This window comes from Monomorium pharaonis, chromosome 5 (assembly GCF_013373865.1).
Source record: "Monomorium pharaonis isolate MP-MQ-018 chromosome 5, ASM1337386v2, whole genome shotgun sequence".
Classification (NCBI taxonomy): domain Eukaryota; kingdom Metazoa; phylum Arthropoda; class Insecta; order Hymenoptera; family Formicidae; genus Monomorium; species Monomorium pharaonis.
The window spans coordinates 18,340,031-18,363,043 of record NC_050471.1 but is presented as its reverse complement, the minus strand read 5'-3'; the positions used below and the strand labels follow the sequence as shown (position 1 = coordinate 18,363,043).

The following is a 23,013-nucleotide window of genomic DNA, read 5'->3' as shown; positions in this document are numbered from 1 at the left end:
TTGTTAATTTTTATAGAAGTAAAGGAATGATATAGATAGATAGAGAGGGAGAGAAATAGGGAACAACATTAAAATATAATATAATTTATAATTTAATTAAAAATTTTACTTTAAAATAATACGTAAAATATATCATATAATAATATGTTTAAAATTCTTTAATTTTTTAGAAAGAAAAAAGGAGGAAAGAAACGAAAAAAGTTTTTTACGTTTTTAGAAAGAAGGAATGGAGAGAGGGGGGGGAGTGTTTAAGAGAGAAGAATTAAAGAGAACTGTCAGGTAATAATAAAATAGAAAATAACATTGCACAATAGTGTCTCTATATGTATGTTTATATGTATATTTCTTTTAAATATATCTTTGTTTTTCCTTACGGAAATGATCAGAATCCTCCATGAATATTCACACATGACATTTATCACACGTTTAGAAATTTTCTGCTGTCTACATTGCAATGTTCAATCTACTTTCTTCACTTCAATAATTCTAATGTTATATTCGTAATTAGCAACCCAAAAAACCCCTATAGAGTGATTTTTAGCGAATTCAAGAGATTTCGAAAATTTTTTACCGCCATATTGGCTCCGCCATTTTGAGTTTGAATATTTTGATGGCAAATTCATAATTAGTGACCTAAGAACTTTCCATAGATTGATTTTCAGCGAAATTGAGAGATTTCGAAATTTTGTTACCTTCATATTAGATCTGCTATCTTTAAGACCCAAAAAATCTCTAACAACTAATTTGGATAATAAAGCGATTGAAAGAAATATTTACATATGGAGAAATCGAAGATTTTATACATTTTATAGATTTTGCATCTTTTAACCGTCATATTGGATTTCACCATTTTGAATTGAAATACACTTACACGTATATTTGAAAGTTTATAGTCCATGGACGCAAGACTTTTACTTCTCAGAGATATGTTCATCCGTTTTTTATGTGTAAATATTAATTTAAAAAAAATTTCAGTGAAAAAGTCACTTTTCTTTCAAATAAATTAACATAATTTGTTCAGATTGCATTTCTGAAAAATTCTGACAACGGATATTGAAAGTTAAAAAAATTTTACATAAGAAAAAGTTGGTGTAAAATTTTTTGAAGATTAGATTCATAGTGTAAAATATCGCTGAAAAATCACAAAAAACTGTCCGCTTGGGACTTAATGGGTTAATATAATTTGATCAGCCGAGATATATTTTGATCTAAAAATCTAATCCTTTATTTCTGCATATCTATGTATAATATTATTGCATGTTTATATTATTGCGTTTGTGATATTTCTTAAACGTTATATAAATGTTCAAATTTTTAAGTTTTACTTACAAGCAAATCTTGTTGCTGCAAATATATTTTTTAATGCATGTAGTAAGTTAATCCATTAACGGCTGAGAAGAAACTGTGCATCATGGAGCTCTAGGAAGTGTTTTTATTCATGGCATAAGGTTAGAATTAACAAAACATTATAAGCACTTTTGAATTTTTCGAAAATCCAAGATGGCAGATTAATATAACGAAATTAAATTTTAAAATTTTATTTACTTTTTGATAAAAACTCTTATACAGGAGCTTTTAAGATGGTGGATCGAATATGGCCGCTTATTTTTCTTGTAAATGTTCATTATTGCGAATAATTGCTTTCTATTCGTTTCATTCACGTGGAAGTTGGTTTGAAGTCATTCATTTCGTGGCATGGAGTAATGATGTGAGAGAATAATTGATAAAAACCACTTTCCGATTTTTAATCCAAAGATGATTGACTAATATGGCGGACTAAAAAAATTCAAAATTTGATTATTTTTTAACAAAGACTCTTGTACTTCTTTTGGGTCTTGGATAACGATTCTGGTGTTGAAATCTCGAAATTCGGGATGAAAAATCTATATTTAATTCGCCATCTTGAATTCCGCAATTTTAACACCAAAATTGTCATCAGCTCTAAAAAACTCTTATATGAAGTTTTTTTGTTAATAATCGAATTTCGAATTTTTGAATTTAGAATCAGGGAACATTCATCAAATACCTCTCACATTTATAGCCTATACCACAAATTAAATGATTTTTGCCACTTCCGCGTGAACTAAATGGACGAGGAACAATTATTTGTTCCTCGTTATGTTATGAGTGACTCGATGTTATCAGTATGAGTGACACACTCATACTGATAAGAAAGGTGTCAGTAACACTGATGACGTAAGTCGGTCAGCTGCAGCAGTCAGCATCGAGCGCATTGCGCGAGGTTCCGCGCAATCCGCTCAACAATTAGCACAATGCTTCTTAGACAGCACTTGCTGTCTAAGCAAGAATTTGGAATACTGACCGATTTACGGCCTTACGCAATCCTCCCCTTCTCTCGATCCGACTACCGAATTTACAAATATATAAACCGCCAAAGAAAGTGAGGGGCGGGTCAATCCGAAGTTGACAAACCGAAATAACACACGACACTCTGCTTTGCAAGGTCGTGTATCGCCGACACAAAACATTGTAATAAATACAACCACGACACTACGCTTTGCGAGGTCGTGGACAGTGCACTCATAGACGCGATATTCTGCCTTGCGGGGTCGCGATCTAACCGCACACTGTAAAACGAACATTATAATAAAAGCGCTCAACACAAAGAGTGGTGTGTAGTGACTAAATACCCTCCTCGCGAGATCTCTGGCAGCGATCCCTAACCCGTACTCACGAGGGGTACACAGTGACAATGGATTTTTCAAGTAGAACAAGCAGCCATGTTTTATCTGTCATTTCGAATTTGAGATTTTGACACCAGAATTGTTATCAACGACTTAAAAATTTTTTATATAAAAGTCTGTTGGAAAATATTCGAATTTTGAATTTTTGGTCTGCCATATTGGTCAGCCATCTTTGAATTGAGAGTCCGAAACTGGTTCTTATTATTTTTATATCGTGACACCACATCACGAAATGAATGATTTTGAACCAACTTTGACGTGAATGGAACAAATAGGAAGCAATTATTCGCGACAATGGACATTTACACGCAAAATAAGCGGCCATATTTGATCCGCCATCTTACATTTTGCAATTTTAATTACGGAATTATGAGCGATCCAAAAAATTCTTGTATAAGAGTTTTTATTAGAAAGTAATGAAATTTTTAAATTTCGTTCCCTTATATTTGTCGTGCTCCTTGATCTCGGGATACGAAACGGGATCGCTGCCGATGAGGGATCAGGTTCCGTACAGATAACGCCGAGAGTAGTTATAAAAAGATATATTTCTTCCAACGTAGTTACAGTTTTCAGTTATTAAACCCGAATTGACAAGTGTCGCAAATGATTAAGTACAATTATGCGTTACAACGAGCGACATAGATTCGTCGCTGTATTAATTAATAATGAGCCCACTTATTCTCTTTTCGCGGCGTTATTTATATGTATATTTATATACGCCGCTTTTCGGCCTGTTGCTAGAGGGTTTCTCTCGTGGTTACAGGCCTTTGGCCCGTGCACTTGCTTAGCCAGCAGTTGCTGGCTATGTGCATTCCACCGGAAATCAGAAGATTTTGGGTGGCAATCGGGTGGCAATCGAATACATTGCCCGGTGCGACGTTCAGTGTGAAGGCCGGACGGTGTCCTCGCGCGAGGTGTCACTCGACACCCTTGTCACTCGCGCTATTCTCGGTGTGAGTGTTGCACATGTTAATCCGCCATCTTGGATTTTTGAAAAATACAAAAGTGTTTATAGTGGTTTTTTTGCTAACTCCGATTTTATGCCACGAATGAAACATTTTCCAAAGATCCACGATGCACAGTTTTTTTTCAGTTATTAATTGGTTAATTCCTTGTTTTCATGAGGGAAATACTTGGTTTACATTTTTTATTTACTTAAATGCGACATAATAATTGATCATGGAACTTTATAACTTTTTACTTACAACTTTTTAGATCACAATTAATAACATTTTCCTAATTTTGTTAAAGACTTGAAAGTGTTAATGTCTGACACATCTGAGCATGGCGTTTATGCCGAGCTTATGGAGAGCAAATACGTACAGTTGACGTAATTTGCGCTGTTGCCAAACTTTATTGATTTTATCATAAATATCTCATTTTTTTGCCTTCACATGACTCTGTTGGTACAACGTTGAGGGTGTTTATTATTTTTATTTTTTTATTTGTTTCTTTTTTTAAGATTATGTCTATAAAATCTGAGAATATATGTGGCAACACCGTACTGATACAGTGACACACATAAACACGGCCGATGCTCATATACGAGAGTACTAATTGTAAGATTTATTTGTCGAATGAAAACAATGGAAAATTAATAAATAAAATAGATTCAATTTAAGTAAAAATAGGAGAATAAACGGTCAAAACGGATCTTAATGCTTATTACGTGACTTTCTAGTTTATTCGAACTACGCTCTCTTTACTTTCGAACTTTCAGCGCGTACTCGGAATGTCCGCTAATTATCAGTCGCCGATCTGAATAACAGTAATACTATTAATTAGATAGCTTTTGCTATAAGAAATCTGACAAGGTATAATATTTTCCGACGGAAGTCATTTTCGTTCAGGTCGATTTAGATAAAAAGCAGCATACCGTAGGATTTTGGTATTGAAATATGTATTCGGTTTTTTTTTATTGTTTTTAAACTGAACGTCTCAGTCAGTTTAGTCACCGAGACATATGATAATATTCTTTGAAATAAACATTATTACGACAACATATTGTAACTAACGTGTAAGAATTATAGTATGTACGACCATAAATGTGAATAACACAATTCAACAAAGAAATGTATAAGAGAAATGCACACAATTACCATTAAGATCCACTTTGATCGTTTATTAACCCATCTCTACTTGAATTGTGTTATTCACATATATGGTCTTATATAATATTGTTCTTAAAAATTAATTAATATTATTTGTACTTTAGGATAATATGGAGGTATCAAAGAATTTTGTCAAGTTGCAACAAGAAGAACTAAATGTTTCAGAAATTATGAGATTAGTGACATTTCCCAACTGTGGAGCAATATCTAGTTTTATTGGAATTACTCGAGATAATTTTGAAGATAAAAAGGTAAGAATATAAACTGCTGAACAAAATTAGAGGAACAAAAGTTTGAAATAGCGCCAAAGTAAAAGTTGAGCAAAAAAATCTGAATTTTTAATATGATGTAGTCCGAAGTGTTGACTTGTAACGACCGTTTTTCGCGCGGAGACTTTAGCTCGTCGGAAAAGGTCAGGGCGAAAAAGGCTCAGAGATAGCAGAAATGCAATGGATAGCTGGACGATACACTTTATTGCTTATTTTATAGTACAGATAGGTTCGCGGATATTTACAGTGCGGAGGAATTATATACAGAGGTTGGTGAGGCGTTATGTACAATGATATCTTCGGCGATCAGTAATCGCGCACGTGACAGCCAGCCGATCAGCTGCTTGGTACGGTGGGATGTCCGCGGCGCGCGGTGTGGCGGGCGGTGCGTGTAGCGAGCCCGACGTTCGGGCTTGGTGGCCGGCGGGCGCGCGGTGCGGAAGCGGGTGTCTCGCGTCCCGAAGCTTTCCTGTGAATTGTTGCGGCAATTCTCTGAATTGCGGCTTGGTTTTGCAGAACGGCGTCGGCCCCGAGTACGCTCGGGGGGAGACGGAGAACACTCCGTTACCAGGCCGTGAGGATGTGGTTGGTAAGGATTCTTGCTAGCTGCCGAAAGCTCTCGGCGGAGACAGAGCACGCTCTACCCCCGTTGTTTGCTTAGCGAGGAAGGAAACGAGACGAGCTAGGCCGAGAACTCTCGGCGATGACGGAGAACACTCCACTGTTTTCTGGCTCGTAAGGTTTAGTCTTCTCGTTGGAGCGAATCGGACGGGATAACAAGAAGTGATCTTTATCGCTGCCGGGTGGCCTTATATATGGTACCCGGCAGCGACTCGGGAGTCTTCGGGACTCCTCGGCCTCCTTTCGGTTACATCTCTCCTCGGGCCGGGATGCTGGTTCGGGAGGAGGGAGGCGAAGCGCCTCCGAGATGCGCGTCATCTCGGTAGCGTGGAGTGCTTATTACGGGCACGCTTTGCCCGTTTCTTGGCCCGGAGGATGGTCGGCCGAGCCTCGCGGTCGCTGTTAGCCGCTTAGGAACGCGGTTCGTTACAGACTTGATTCCTGCAAAGTTTCCTCACTGTGGGGCCAGTAATTTCGGAGTTTTGCCTTTTGAAGCAACCCCATGTCAAAAACAAAAGTTGCACGGTTGCAGTTTGGAAGATACAGAGCAATCTGATACGGAAAATGGCCCAGAAAAATTTGGAAATGGACCGAACCGCACTCGTAGAAATCTTTGGCACTCTTCCTTGACCACATACGAAACTCACCCCTTTCAACCTCTACCTGCCACCCCTTTGGTTGGACAGTGAAAACAATGAGTCGCGGTTGCATCAGCCTATTCGGTGATCCCTTCAGGGCATGACGCATTCGAGACCAAAAAATTCTTCTTTCTCTCTTCACCCAGCTTGTTTTAATTTCCTCTCTGCATCAGATTGCCCTGTACCTTTCAAGTTGCAACCTTGCAACTTTTGTTTTTGATGGGAGGTTGCTTCGAGGGACGTAACTCTGAAACTGCTGGACTCATAGGGAGGAGACTTCGCAGGAATCAAATCAACACTTCGGGCTACATTATATCAAAAATTTAGATTTTTTGCTCAATTTTTACGAACTTGGCGCTATTTCAAACTTTTGTTCCTCTAATTGTGTTGAATAGTTTGTTAAAAAATATTTTTGTTACAAGTGTGGAAAATCGGCTATTTCCAACGTGTGCATTTATCCGCACGAGTAACATTCTATTTTTTTGTTACAAGTATGTAGAAAATAATTGAGGCGAGAAGTGGTTTAGGACGGAAAGCGGAGGGTTTAGAGCGTAAAACAGGAGGTCTGCGGGAGGCGGAGCCCCTCGCAATTAAAGAAAATAGTTTCTATGTAATTTTATGTAAATTAATTATTTTAGTAATACTTATGTGGGTGGTTTGAAAAGTCCGTGCAAAGTCAGAGAGATAGCATTGCTAGTGCGTATCGAGGTCATTTCAGTTAGTAGCATCTCTTGGATGAACACACACGAAGTTTCAGCCAGATCGGACTATTTCTTTGTGTTTGGCGTTCGTATGAATTGAGGAAGCCGAGTGATTTTTAAAAAATGGACGAAAAAGAATTTCGTGTGCTGATTAAACATTACTTTATGAAAGTAATGTTTAATCAGCACACGAAATTCTTTTTTGTCCATTTTTTGAAAAAATATTACTTTATAAAAGTAATGTTTAATCAGCACACAAAATTCTGTTTCGTCCATTTTTTGAAAATTACTCGGCTTCCTTAATTCATACGAACGCTAAACACAAAGAAATAGTCCGATCTGGCTGAAACTTCGTGTGTGTTCTTCCAAGAGATGCTACTAACTGAAAATAATCTCGATACGTACTAGTAATGCTATTTCTCTGACTTTGCACGGACTTTTCAAACCACCCACGTATATAAAAAATTTTCCTTTGTAGCTAAATGTGTATGATCAGGAATCTATCGTAAGAACTTTTGACTTTTTATCTTGAAATTATGCTTGTTTTTTAACAAATGCATCAAGTTGTTATATTTATTAATGTTTATTACTGCAGAACTGGGTTGGCAAAAACATGTTTTTTTATTTTAAACAAAAACACTTTTGTTTAAAACAATGTTTTATGTTTTATTTATGTTTTAAACTAAGGTTAAAAAACATGTTTTAGACAAAAAACATGTCTTAAACAGGCCAAAAAAACACTTGATAACTTTGATCTGTGTAAAAAATTTAAATATTTGCACCAGAGTTGGCATGTTTTAAGCAATTTGTTTAAAACAATGGACACTGTTAGTGGATTAGTTAGTACTACTAAGTAGTCTTTATTGTGATGACTGTTATTTAATATCCAAAAACAAATATTCTGCTGAAGTAATAGAATAATACTCATCTTATCATTTTCAATTTGTATTTCAGTATTTGTATCTTTATATTTATATGCTACATAAGTAATATAGATAAAAAACTAAATAAAAAACTGAAACAAAAACGTTTTTGTGTTTTAAACAGTTTTAAACAGTAGTTTAAAACTGTGAAAAAAAATGTTTAAAATAGTGTTTACCGTTTTAAGCAAGTTTTAATCAAACAGTTTTAAACAAATTGTTTAAAACATGCCAACCCTGCTGCAGAGTTGCACTGCTCGACTTTAACGTGGTCTTGATACAATAACGTGATGACATAATGTCTGTAATTTTTTTTTTGAGAGTTTAATGTATCAGATTTATAGGTAGATGTACGACACTTATGACTTTAAGCTTTGTAGGAGTTACAGTCCTGCCACTCTCATTATATAATTCTTCCGGTGGTTTTAATAAACTGATATACTATTTTAAGTGTGCCCAGTTCCTCTTTCTTTAAGGGAATTCTAAAGTTGTCTGTTTTACTGACATTTTTTAAATCAACTGATCTTTTAATTGGGATTATAGAATTGCAAAACTTCTTTACAGAATTAAAGTATGCACCAAAATCTGGGATATAAGGTCAAATATTAAAATACGGTTAATATAAAAAATGGAAAAAAATTTTATTTTTAGTACGTAAAGCTGTCACTTTATGACAATATTTACTTAATATACAAAATCTACATCAATATATAGATTTTGTACATTGTACATATATATTAATATAGATTTTATACAAAATGAAACCGTATTCTTCTAAGGATAACATATACGAACAATATCGTGCAATTCAAACTAACAAGGGGACTTTACGGGTCATGGGTCATCGATTTTTTTCATACTTATAGGATTTGAAGATCAGTACCCGGACTTCAATTTCCTAAAGCAGTACGATGCGCTTCTCAAAAATACTCGAGAAAATCGATTTTGAAGATTTCCGATATATTTAAGTACAGAAAATTTTGACCTATCGTCAGAGCCGCTCATAGCCGAGCGCACAGAGCTCTAATTCGTAAGCGCGGAGTCGCTGGTTTGATTTTTGCTGGTCCCAATTTTTTTTTAATAAGTTAATGCAGTTTTTTTTAAATCCTATATCTTAACATTTATTAAATTGAAATGCTAATTAATTATTAAATATTTATTCGTTATTTTTTAAATAAAAATTAACATCTTTTTATTTTTATTTAACGGTAAAATACGAATAGCACAGCATCTGCTCTCTCAGAACTCTTACTTCTCCTACTTTTTGCAAGGCTGTTCTTTGTTCACGACTAGATGCGAAAGAATGGAGATCGACCAGGATCGACTTACAATAAACTCGACTTGTAAACTCCAACTAACGTGTTAAAGATACAGCGTAAAATGTAAGCGATAAAATAACTGAATATTATTTGTATATATTATTTTTGCATTTAACAATAAGACGTTTTCCATTTTTGTACCAAATTTTAATTTATTATAAATATTCGCATTTTCAAGCAAGTGGCAATTAAAAATAAAAATATGTTAATTTTTATGTAAAAAATAACGAATAAATATTTAATAATTAATTAGCATTTCAATTTGATAAATGTTAAGATATAGGATTTAAAAAAAACTCCATTGACTTATTTAAAAAAAATTGGGGCCAAAGCGAGAATCAAACCAGCGACTCCGCGCTTACGAAACTAGAGCTCTGTGCGTTCGGCTACGAGCGGCTCTGACAATAGGTCAAAATTTTCTGTACTTAAAGATATCGGAAATCTTCAAAATCGATTTTCTCGAGTATTTTTGAGAAGCGCACCGTACTGCTTTAAGAAATTGAAGTTCGGATACTGATCTTCAAATCCTATAAGTATGAAAAAAATCGATGACTCATGACCCGTAAGGTCCCTTTGTAAGATTAAAAGTTTAGGAAAAAATATTAGTTTCATGAACATTTTATAACTGCAAATTCAGATACAGATTAGAAAAAAAGCGGTTTAAAAAACATTTGTTCTTGGTATAAAATCTAGTATACGAGATGATATTAATACGTGTACTTCAATGGATTTCCAATTCTATAAAGAAATACATACGAAATCTTAGTAATGATTTGCACGAATGACTACGTTATCGATCCTGATTAATTTTAACGGGCACTTTAGCATCCCCTTAACCAGCTCCAGAAGCTATCCGATCTTTTATCTCCCATGTTCAATTTTTCTGTTCATTTCTATTTGTGCTTTGTCATAGATAGTGCAGTTGAATACTAGATGGTCTAACTCTTCCCTCTCGTTGCCGCACTGACATCTGGCGGTATCTTTGTAACCTTTTTGCACCAGGCTTACATTTAAATTGTAGTAATTCGATCTCATTGTCAGTCTGTTGAACAATACTTTCGCTCTTCTTAACATGTCCATTTGTTTAAACTGTGGGCTTCTTTCCTCTTTCTTGTAGAAGTTCTTGAAATAGAGCTTACCTTTTTCTCTTACTCTGTTGCTTTGACTAGCTTATTAACTTCTTTGTTTCCTCATATGTTCGTAGGTGCTGGTATTTATGCGATTATTACTACTTGGCTCCTTTTTTGTATCCTGAAGTACCATTTTCTTATTTCTATTATATAATTGTTTGCATGAACTGTAATTTTATTGTCATTTAAGATTTCTATCTCATTCAGACTATCCGTTAGTATCCGTTAGTATATTTTTCCAAATTTTGTTGCGGAGCATCCACTCCACGGCCTTTGCTATTGCACACGCCTCTAGTGTAGGGGAAGGGAATAAGATGACCTTAGGGTTTGTCGATTTTTCCTAATTTCTGATGGTGTAAAAATAATGATCTATTTTTTTAGATTTACTAAAGCTTTTTGTATCTATTGTAAAAATTAAAAGCTGTTAAATAAATTAGAATTTCAAGAAATTGATTTTGTAAGAACGTGTTAATTTTGTCTTGCCTTCCTATGTGAATAAAATAACTTTCAGTAGCGAAAAAAGTCTAATTAAGTGAAATTAAAATAAGATATTGCAACTTATCTATTGTTTATCTGTATAAACATCAATTTTTTTATTTATTTAACAATATATTATATTAATAATACAACTACTTTGACTTTATTTGTTAAAAATAACAAAATCAATAAATTCTGATAAAATTTACTTACAGATTACCAGTATAACCAGTATCACAAATTATAAACTTAATTTGCATAACATTAACGCAATTTAATGTTTGTTGCAGAACATAATTTGCAAGTACAAATGCGTGATCCGTCATCTTATTCGCAGTTATAGTATTTACTTGTTTATTTAATAAAAATGTTACCTGCTAAAAATAAAAAATATGAATGTATTAGTATATACGTTTTTAACTATTGTCTGGAATCGCGTGGAATGTCACTCGTTTCTTTGCGACGTTTAGAGTATGATATGCGGCTGGATCGTATTTGTGACCACGCAGGAGACGGGTGATCGCGAATGCGTGTTCAAGAGATGTATGGAGGTAAACCGGGACGTCCGGGCGATCCGAAGACGCGTGAGCGCGGGCTGCGAGCAGTCAGTCTGTCTCCGAGCGACTTACAGACACGTGACAATTAGCGGTATTAGTTCACGTGAACTTAGAATCTAAAATACATTCCGGACGAGCACTTGCTCTCGGTCGCGACAGTTTGCAACGACGTCGTTGCCCGCTCACGCAACGTCAGTTTCTCCTTTCACTTTACTGTAAATTGGAGTGTACATTAACAAGATTATTAATTAAACGTTATTTTTTTGTGTGCGTAACACCCCGTGTAATTTACTTGAACGCTCCGGCTTCCCTTCCACGACGCTCACGCGCTAGCAAAACAGCCTTTAACAACTATATTATATCATGATTTTATTTAAAAACCGAAAGTATTTACTATAATTACTTCATTTTCTATAAACAAATGCTAAAAATGAGTATTGTGCATGGGTGCCATTATCTAGGGGCAACCTAAAACATATTTCTTATTATATTATCTACTTTTTTGGACCGATTGAAACTAAACCACAACAGATAATATATTATTATCTAAAGCCTTTAATGAGTTCAACATTGGGTCTCTGTTATTAGTTCAGAACAATTAGCGAGTCGTCATCTTACCCATTTTGTCATCTTATTCCCCTTTCTTTTATATATAGTTGCCGTACTATTGAGGCTCATATAGTATCCCTATTTCATGTTTTCCACAATAAAAGTAATACCGATCTCTTCTCTTCATTTTTTGAGCCGTCTATGTATATTCTTACTGTGTGTCTAGGTCATATTTTTTGTATATTTCCTTAAATAATTCATATATGAGATCTTTTTTATAGTTTTATTTTGTTTCCTATTTCTAATTCTATGTTTATCTCGTCCGTTATATCCCAATAATTCATACCAAATATTTTTTCTTTTGTGTTCTTGTATATTACTCCTGTGTATTTCACCTTATTCCATGCTTTTGATATTAAGCTCTTTTTGTTCCAGGATGAGTTTACTCTGTTTCTTTTCTCTTCTATTGCCAGTAGTTTTATTTCTTCTAATATTTCTCTTTTAATGGAGGTCACAATTTTTAACATATAATTTCTTAGCAGCATTCTTGCTGTTTCCCATTCGACGCCACTTTTGCTTTCGGTAGCATTACGTTTGTAGGAGTATTGTTTATGTACCCCATCCTTATTCTCATATATTCGGCTTTTTTAATTTTATTTGCTGCTTCCCTTATTTTTTAAAACGCGGAGAAAATTCTGGACCAACGTGATCTTGCGCATTTTTTAATCTACTGCTATTTATAAGACAATCAATTCGATTGCTGCCAAAAAATTTGGAGATAAACTTCAAACATTTTAGAATAAATTTATATAGTACAAAGTATAGTTAAAATTATTAATATAGTTTAAAAAATTTGCGAAAAAGAAATTTTTCAAAAAGTAGTTTTGCTTAAAAAATCATAACTTTTTGAGTTTGTAGTATTTTTGACTAAAAATTTAATCTGATATTCTCAATGTATGCCTTTTTAGAGAAAAAAATTGTTTTGTAGTGCAGCTTTAAAAAAGAGTGGCCTTTACTTGGACACAGTGCAAATGGACACGGTGCAAATGGACACAAAATAATGTACACGTTTTAAATGGACACGGTTCATTTCGACACAGGAAGTTTGGACACAGTAATTTTATACACAGGAAAAATAAATTCTGGACAAATTACAATTTGGACACGATAAAAATGTACACCGTGCAATTGGACACGTAAAATTTGTACACTGCAAAATTGTACACCGCAAATTTGTACACCGCAAATTGTACACCGCAAAGTTGTACACCACAAAATTTTGCGTGGAAAGTCGCAAACCAATGTGATGCACACACACATACACACCCACTCCGTCGAAGTCGCTAACCCATGTTGTACATTGCAAACAAAGTAAAGTTTATATGTATTAGCAGATTTCCAATACAATATACACAGTGTACAACTTTGCGGTGTACAATTTTGCGGTGTACAACTTTGCGGTGTACAACTTTGCGGTGTATAAGTTTGCGGTGTACAACTTTGCGGTGTACAACTTTGCGATGTACAAGTTTGCGGTGTACAAGTTTGCGGTGTATAACTTTGCGATGTACAACTTTGCGGTGTACAAATTTTACGTGTCCAATTGCACGGTGTACATTTTTATTGTGTCCAAATTGTAATTTGTCGTTTTTGAGGACAAAAATGGTATATTTTAATTAAAAAATGGCATTTATTTATTAATAAACATTAAACATTTAAACATTTAAAAATTAACATTTAACATTAATTCATTTCTATTCATCTTTGGCACAGTCGGTACATAAATAATTGTGATGATTATCGCACATTGCACGCAAGCGTAGTGGACGTTTTATTATAAGTTTTTTGTTTTACTAGTAACGACTGTGAGCTGTTTTTACTGATATTAATCTGCACTTTGAATAAAATATTTTGATTCGGAGAAAATCAATGTTTGTACATACAGAGTATGTATCCGGCTGTCGCATAATGGGAGTTTCTTTATTTTAAGTTTTTTTACAATCGTGGCATTCACAATACGTAGCATTCGGTGATACAGTCACATTTTTAATGCTTCGAGCCTTCCGAGAGATGCGTCAATGGCCGTTATCCATAATTTTGCCCCATGCAAAAGAACGGAGAACACATAACACTTCAGCATTTTTACCCTTGTTGTAGGTTAACTTTTCGAGGTCACACTGGATGATTACTACCCATCGCTTAAATTCAACACATTATATCTTTCCGATTTAAGAAAAAATGATACTAGTAATGCCATTTAATGGTAATTCAAGGTTTTATCTATGCTCTTTTACTATACTGTAACTGAAAGTCGCGTTGATTTGTTTTTGGCAGTCGTCCAAAGACAAGGTAGTGTGGTAGCCATCCCATGTGTGACCTCGCTGTTTTTTGTGTTTTTTAGTGTTTCGAATTTTTGTGTTTTTTGTGGTCTAAAAAGTGTAAAAGTATGGTATAATACAGATTCTTATGCCTAGAATTTTTAAAAAATTTTTATGTTAATTTATTCTTCGAAAATATGCAGCATAATGATCTATAATTTACGGCAGCGACCATATAAGATATTTTACAAAATGATGGACGTAATGATTTCAACGATGTTAATTCGGATGTCGAGGAAAATCATATTCAAAGAATCATATTTAAGCAATTCAGAGCAATCTGTGGACGAAATGGACAGTGATCTTGAAAATGTAACGTTAGATCAACGCATTCTAACATAGCGTGCATGTGGTAGACCGTAATCTATTTTGCGAGGAAAAAATGGTTTTGCGTGGCATACAAAAAAATGACGCTTAAGTAAATACTATCGTAACATGACTTTTCTATGAAAATACCTGTTTTTCAGTATACTAAAATACTCTATGTTCAATATGCAAAATAAATACTCTTTTTGAAAAAAATGGTCAAAGACATATTTTTTTCCTTGAAGTACAAGACTTGAACAATAAAAGTCTAAATTTTTAGCTAAAAATATTGAAAATTAAAAAAGTTATGATTTATTTTGTAAAAATTTTTTTCTAATGTTAGAAGATTCAAAAATTTTTTTAGGTACTAACGGTTTTAGATTTTTGCTTAAATAATATCAGAATACATTTTCCAAACATTCAAGTTTATCCATAAATTTTTTTGTTACCATATCTTTGATAATTTCATAAATACAGCACTTTAAATATGACGATGGGTGGTAACCACCCAGTGTGACCTCGACGTTAGAAAAAAGAAGTGTGACGTCGAAGGGTTAAGGTTACGTCTATAGATTATTTTTCTACGATGTAAAAAGGTTGCTTTTTGCGCTAGCTTTTTCTATTCGACAACGAATCTCCACGGAATGATCCCATTTGTCGTTGATAGTACTTCCCAAGTAGTACAGCCTCTCACCTCTGCAGGGGATTGTTTCTAACCCGGAACGTATCCAGGAGACCCGTGAATGTTATGTAGGGCATCCCTGAACATGTGTTTCGAGCAGATATGAAATATGATTGGGTACAGAATACACCCCTGCCGAACTCCTCTCTGTATCGCCACATTGTTAATTTTCCGATCTTTTAGCCTAAGTTTGGCCTTCTGCTAGTAGAGGTTGTGTGACTATGAATTTCACATCTTTCTCATTTATACTTGTTGTACGGCTATTTTGTTCGAATTACGTATTTTGCGTTAATTTAAATGTTTACTTGTGCTCTGTTAATTTAGAATCCCTCAAATTTAATTTGTTAATGAAAATATATTGAATATAGTTCACTTACAACAGTGCATTCTTGAACATTTTTTAATCCTTTGAGCCGGATAGAAAGGAACTAGTAATCAAGATGAAGCTCAATCACATTCAAATTCATATTGAACTGCAAATTGCGCTTTCAGAAATTATTGCTAGTACTTTTTGACAATTTTATTAAAAATGATTCAAGTAATATTACGAACAAAAGAATTCAATCTCGCCTCACTACTTTAAAAGAAATTTGGGAGCATTTCTCCATTGAACATAAAGCAATTAACATTGCCACACAGAGTTAAATTCAAAAGACAAGTTAAAAATTCAGTCTTACTTTTATTTTTCGTCAAATTTGTATACAGTAACTTATGAACATTATGTAAATTGTGTTGAACGCTTATCTGTTTTACTCGAGAGTAACAAACAAGAACAATGAAGCGCTCCTAGTACGTCATTGTCTTAAGATTCGGCAACTGCATTTTCTAGCTTGCCAGTCTTCTATTACCATGCACGGCTCTCTCATATTGACTTACCAAAATTTAATGGAACCCTATCAGAATGGCTACTTTTTGAGGACTTATTCTATTTGTTAATAGTAAAAAATCCATCATTATCTTCTGTAGAAAAATTACAATACTTGAAAGTCTGACTGGCTCAGCCGCATCGATGTTAACAAACACAACTTTAGCTGCAGAGTATTCTTAGAAGTCAGTGTGACGCTTTAAATTTGTTTTACGAAAACAAATGTTTATTAGTAAACGCCGCGTTAAATTTATTATTATTGTTAAACGCATGATGAAAGAATCGGCTGCCGAATTGGAAAAATTATATATTTTTGTGCAAGTTTAGGACTCTTGATAGTTTAAAAAGATCAGTCTATTACTGGGACGATTCTTAATTTTTATTGTATTACAATGATTGGACTTTGAGTCCGTTAAAGTGTGGGAACAAGAATTGGGCTTTTTGAAGGAGCTTCCCACATGGTCACAATTTACGACTTTCTCGTCTCTTAACTTATGTCATTAAAAGCATTTAAAAGTCTCGTACGGCGAGAATCGATCCTCAGTACCAACAGAGATCTGTCAAATCGTTCTATCATGAAAAACCGAAATATAACTCACAAGGGGAGTTCGCGAGCGCGGCGAAGTTTCCAGTTTTTTGATCCTTCTATTTACTTGCTCTTCAAATTTCTTCGCTTTTTTCGCGTTGTTTGTTATCCCTGTTTTCAGTGCTTCCTTTATTTTCTGCATTTCTGTCCTAATTTTTTTGTTCTCCTCCGTCATGCTTGTCCTCATTCCTTTCATCTGATTTGCTAGCGCTATTAGAATTTATCTGTCGCTCTTGTTTTCCTATTTACCCTCTATCCTTCCTTTTATTGTTCCTTCTGACTTGATGTTAAATGGCAAATCGCTTGACTTACCTCTGGAGTGGTTTTGTTTCTCACTTGCTCACCACTACTCCGCTTTCGCTCCCTCTTTTACTCTTCCTCTTCTAGTGAGTTTCCTCCTCTTTTCCTCTTAAAGTATTCTAATATATAGCCGCAGCTGCGCGTTTTTTCTTTCTTCAGCCTAATCGCACTGCATGGTCTCCTCCTTCTCTCCGGTGTCTCTCGGGTTTTCCGCCGCTCTCTCCGTCGCGTCGCTGCCGCAGCCTTCTCACCCTGCACGCTGCTCCTTTCTGCTCGTCACTCTTTCTTTGTTATCCGCTTGCCACTCTCTTCCTTATTTTCTCTGTAGTCCTCTTCTCTTGCTTCTTGGCAGATGGCGCCTTGTGCTCTTCTTCCCGGTTTTTATACTTGTCGCGTGTTCTTATACTTCCCGGTTCATATACTTGTCGCGTGTTCACCCACCTTTTGTTTCCGATTTCTAATCTCTTCTATCACTGATTTTTCCTCCGTCTTTATCTCTATCTCTGTATTGGGTTCTCCTCTAACTTATCATTCCACCTGTTTCTGACTGATCGCCATGCTCTTGCACTCACTTTCGTCACGCTGACTTCTCTAAACTTGGTTCTATCAAACCTTTCACTACTTATAAGCTAGATGCTATCTATTCGGACCTCAATGGCGGAATCTTGACATCTTAATTTATCACATCTTATGTATTATTATATTATGTTTTGTATGCTGTATTCTGCTTATCGCGATTGAGTTTTTTCTGTATCAGTCTTTTATGATTTCAGTAATCTTTGTAAAAGAAATATCTTACGCTTAAGTGAAGTTATATGGATTTTAATTTATAATACTTCTAACTGAATTAAGCCATTGCAACTCAAGAATTAAGATTATTTGAAGTAAAAGTTAATTATGTTTAATTCTAAAAATGTTTAGTAAACTTATGAAACATATTTAAGGTATCGATCACTTTGTGCTCAGAATCCCTCAAATTTAATTCGTTTATAACGACCCGTCCTTTTCTTACGGGCGTACTCTCTTAAAGTCAATCAGTGAAAATATCATTGATTGAGTTAGTAAAATAGTATGTCACTGACAATCAGTAAATATGTATGTACTGATTTTTAGTGAAAATACTTAAATCCTGATTACATTTCACTGATTTTTGTCAGTGTAAAAGTAAGATTTTACTGCAAAATTTGTAGACTACGAGCCAATAAGAGCGCAGTGTGTTTCTGAGCGACATCTTTTTTTTTTAAGAACGCATATAACATTTTTTTGTTGACAAGAACGCAGTCAGACCACAGTGATATTTTTCACCGTGTTGTTAAAGTGTTTCATGTTCTTAAAGTGGATCGACGTATCAACGGTGGGAATCACAAAAAAATTCCGATTGGAATTATTGGAAATAACCTTGTTCGCAAATCCGTGACTAATGACTAATGGCGATTAAGCTACAGTGATATCTTTCACCTCGTGTTGTTAAAGTGGGCATGAACCGCGCGATTCGTAGGCAGCGCGCGCGGCACGCGGGGCAAGAGGAGTAGTGGGAGACGAGTGGGAGACGAGTGGGAGACGGCGCTTGCTGAAATCGGCCGAGAAGTGCATTTCTTGCCGACCTAGTATATATTAAATATATTTTATTTTTATGTTTTTGATTACAGATTGATGAGAAATTTGATAGATTGTATAAGGTAGCTTCTAATAACTTTTTAACAAGATTTACTACATATTATGTACCTAGAATTCTTGCATATTGCGGCAGAATAAGACAAGATTTATATAGAATCTTAAATATTATTGAAAAGGGTAAAATTTGATATTTTACTATTTTAGTTTTTTTTTACTTAATACCTTACTATATTAATTATAAGTAAATTAAAATACTAATTGCAATTATTTTATCTTATTTTATAGAAAATATTTGTGCCATACTACTTTTAGCGCATTTACTCTCTGTATGTAATGCTGCAAGAAAAGGAAAAGGAAAAAGGAAAGATGTAAGTTCATCAAAAAAAGTAAATGTGAGGGAGAATTATGCTGATGTCTATTCTACTAAGTTTTCGAATTCTTCTGTAATACAAATTTGGTCTGTAAGTTTTACTAATTTAGATTTCTATATTAATACTTTTTTATACATTTTCTTATAGAGAACGCAGAATATAACTATTCTTTTTTGTAGGAAGGATGTAACATAGAGGCTAAAGTTCAAGAAATAAGAAAGAAAGCACAATCCAATTTAACCTTATATTAATTAAAAGACAAAGTTTTACTTATTTTGTTCAGGTTGATAATGTCACATTGACTCCAAGTATAAACTCATCAATTATAGCACTTATTATTTAAGGTACATTACGTTTTAAATGTTACAAACCCTACAACACTACTCAACTTCTTTAGTTTCTTAGAACATTTTTGTTTCAAAGTTTTATTTGAAAAAGCACCTGCTTTTGTATCTTCTATTCATATTAATCCCATGAAAAAAGGATTTATATATATATATATATATATATATATATATATATAGTCATATAAAGTCATATATAGTTTCATATATGAAAGGACAAGAACAACGGAGTCTATATATAATTATATATGCTGGTATATATAAATCATATATAATTATATAAATTTGGATATAATGATATATGACGTCATATATAATTATATCTGAATCATTTTTTCAAAGGATATTTGTAATACAATACCAGTATTATAAGTAACAGATAACACGTCAGATGCACAGATTTATTTGGCAATTTAATTTGGAAATTATATCAAATTTTGTTTTTATATATACAGGGTGTTTAGTAAAGATTTATGCAATCTTTATAAACAGGTAGAGTGTATTAAACTGAACAGAAAAGTCTTTTACCGTTTTTCCATTTTCGCAATAGTTAACGAGTTATTGATTACACAGGTACAAAAAAAGAGGTGTTTTTTTTTTAATTAGGAAAAAAATAAGCCAATTCAGTAATTCTGACCTTGGATTTGAATTCAGCGAGTATATTTACATAAGGATTAATTAGTTTAGTCCGCCGAACCAACCACATTTTTGTGTGCCTGTGTAATCAACAACTTATTAACTATTGTGAAAATTGCAAAATGGTAAAGGACTTTACTGTTCAGTTTATGTGCTCTACCTGTTTATAAAGATTGTATAAATCTTTACCAAACATCCTATATATAACTGTTCATATTATATACAACATTATATGTAAACTGTTGTTTATTTTATTATTGTATTATTGTATGTAAAATATTGAAATAAATGGATTATATCTAAAACTACCTATCATTAACTGTTGTAGCAGTTAAGATTTACTGATCTAAACAGTACACATTACTGATTTTATTGTACATAACAATAGTTTTCAGCAGTCATATTACTGATGGAAACAGTGACTGTTACTAACTGATTTTGTCAGTAGTATTTAACTGATTTGCAGTGATGTACTTTTAGCTATGCTCATCAGTGACTATGACTGATTTTCAGTTATTATACACTGATTGACTTTAAGAGAGTAAAGATTGCGGTCGAGATCAGGAGAGACGAATTCAGAGACATTTTTATAACATGAACGTATAATATATTTGATTAAATTTAGTTTTTACAAGACACGATAATATATGATATTTGAAGCTAAATGTAAGGAATTATAACATAAATCGGATGCAAAATACCGAAAGAGCGGTCCTATCTTTTGTTAATTTGTAGAATTCGCAGTTTTAACAGCTTTGTTTTCTCTACGAAGGTCGTTACTCCGCTGTGTTTCGCGCGTCTTGTTATTTGTGGGAGCGCATGCGCGGGCTGTTTGCTCGTTCGCGACGTGCTAGTGAGTGCTAGCGTTCGCCAGTGCGAACGCTTGCGTAAGTGGGGAGGATTAGGCGGGCGCAATGCGCCCTTGTCTTGTGGACGACAATTTTGATGGTTGGGCGGCCGGACGCAGTCAGTGCGGGATACTATCGTTACACGTTAATGAAAATATATTGAATATAGTTCATTTATCGCAGTGCATTCTCTAACACATTTTCGAGAATTTTATGAAATACTATAATAACGATTATTTTTTTATTAAGTACTTTTAGAATTATAAAACGTGGAAGTTTTTATATTTTGGTGATCTTATTTTAATAAATTTATACACGAAATAATAATACAATTAATTTATGCTAAGAAAACCAATAGTTGCTCCGTTTAAAAGAAAAAAATGTTGATATTTAGAATGTGCAACTACATTTTTTTTTTAAACAACTGTATTTTTATTGTACTAGTTGATTCGTTTTATTATTTTGTTATAGGTGTTATTTTAATATTATTACCTAATATTCTTTTTCTCTCTCTCTCTCTCTCTCTCTCTCTCTCTCTCTCTCTCTCTTTTCCTCTGCGATCCCTTATACAAAATTTCTTTTGATGAATCGGTCAATCCATCTTCGCATGCCGCTAGGCTTGTCGATATATTCATTTACTGTCTTGACCGGTATGCGCCATTTGTCACTCGTAAGTTCGCACGAAAAGCCGCATCTTGGTTAACGTCTGAAATCAAGAATCTATGTAAGGAGAAAGATCTTATTTATCAGCAATACAGGCGTACTTACCAACAATCCAAACGCACGGCTCTCTTGATCTTATTTCGCGAAAAACGCCGTGTTGTAAAGTCCAAAATCAACTCGGCCAGAGCATTATATCTCAGGGGTCAGATCGATTCAATCACTGATAGTGCACAATTTTGGCGTCTTAACAAGGAGGGCATAACTACAAATAGGGATCATGGGTCAACAAATAAATTTTCTGAGAATGAATTGAGTGCCCATTATGCCGGAGTGGCCGGTGCCCATCCGCCTTGCTCTAGAGCTTTCGTGGAGCGTTTGATTGGTCCGATTCCGTCGGATGACGCTGATCTATTTGGTTTTTACGAGACAACTGAACTGGAGATCTCTAAGGTTGCTAAAACTTTGGACTGCTAAATCCAAAGGGGGCAGCCCAGATCAACTGCCTTTCAAGTTCTTTGTAAATCTGATAGATATTGTTGCACCTGTGTTAGCAAAAATTTTCATCCATTCTGTACGTTTGTGCTGCTACCCCGATATTTGGAAAAAGGCGTACATACCCTTAAACAAGTGTGCCAATCCTCGGTCTGTCTCAGATACTAGGCCCATTGCAAATTTGTGTCATATCGTAAAGATTTTTTATAAGATCATTGCTAGCTAAATCTCCCAGTACCTCGAGGATTATCGTCTGCTTTCGCTCCTTCAATTTGGGTTCAGACCGGAGCACCCAGACTGCTTTGCTCTATCTTACCCATACTATCCGTTTGAGTATCGAGAATGATCTCGTAACCCTTGCAACCTTGTTCGATTTCAGCAAAGCATTTGACTCGATTAAACATGAGGCACTACTGAGAGCCTTAAAGCTATTGAATTTTTCATCTGATGCCATTAAATGGGTCCACTCCTATTACCGGTCGCTTACAAGCTGTCGTTATGAATGACAATACAGTGCCGGAATTTCTTCTCGTCATGTCTGGTGTTCCTCAGGGATCGGCACCCACGCCGGTGTTCTTTCTCATGTTGATAAATTCTCTCCCGACTAAAATATTGCAAATTCTCCTGTGCTCTTTTTGCTGACGACCTCCAGCTATTTATCCAATGCTCAACAAACGTGATTAATGATGCTATCTTCCGTATGACTGAGGATGCATTTGAAGTCTCACGTTGGGCAGAGAATCAAGGTCTTTGTCTGAACGCTGGGAAGATGAAAACGATTATCTTCGGCAGTAGGCAGAATCTCTCCTTCGTCAAGTCACGCAGGCTGCCACATGTCATTGTCGATGGGCAGATCGAATTTGTTGACACGGTGAGAAGTCTTGGTGTTGTGCTGTCGTCTGACCTGAGCTAAAACTCGCACGTTTCA

At 34.6% G+C, this 23,013-nt stretch overlaps 1 protein-coding gene and 1 long non-coding RNA gene across 22 annotated transcripts in view; both read left to right on the top strand.

The window, feature by feature from the left end:
- Nucleotides 1–23,013, top strand: part of LOC105833808 (molybdopterin synthase catalytic subunit) — a 123,295-nt gene that overhangs the window by 27,156 nt on the left and 73,126 nt on the right. For 11 of the 21 annotated variants that reach the window (XR_004963469.1, XR_004963468.1, XR_004963471.1 and 8 more), the window contains 4 exons: nt 3,469–3,656; nt 4,921–5,067; nt 18,764–18,908; nt 19,017–19,192. Coding sequence is in view for 17 of the 21 variants with exons in the window: in XM_036287621.1 (XP_036143514.1) it covers nt 3,469–3,656; nt 4,921–5,067; nt 18,764–18,908; nt 19,017–19,192 (656 nt within the window). In the remaining 4 variants the exon portion in view is untranslated. Of the gene's footprint in view, nt 1–170; nt 280–3,468; nt 3,657–4,920; nt 5,068–18,763; nt 18,909–19,016; nt 19,193–23,013 lie in introns of all 21 variants that reach the window. The other 10 variants (XM_036287613.1, XM_036287614.1, XM_036287617.1 and 7 more) reach the window with 2 other exon arrangements.
- On the top strand, nt 7,710–12,690 carry LOC118645850. The gene is made up of 2 exons (XR_004963473.1): nt 7,710–8,562; nt 9,852–12,690. It is a non-coding gene; the product is annotated as an uncharacterized LOC118645850 (long non-coding RNA).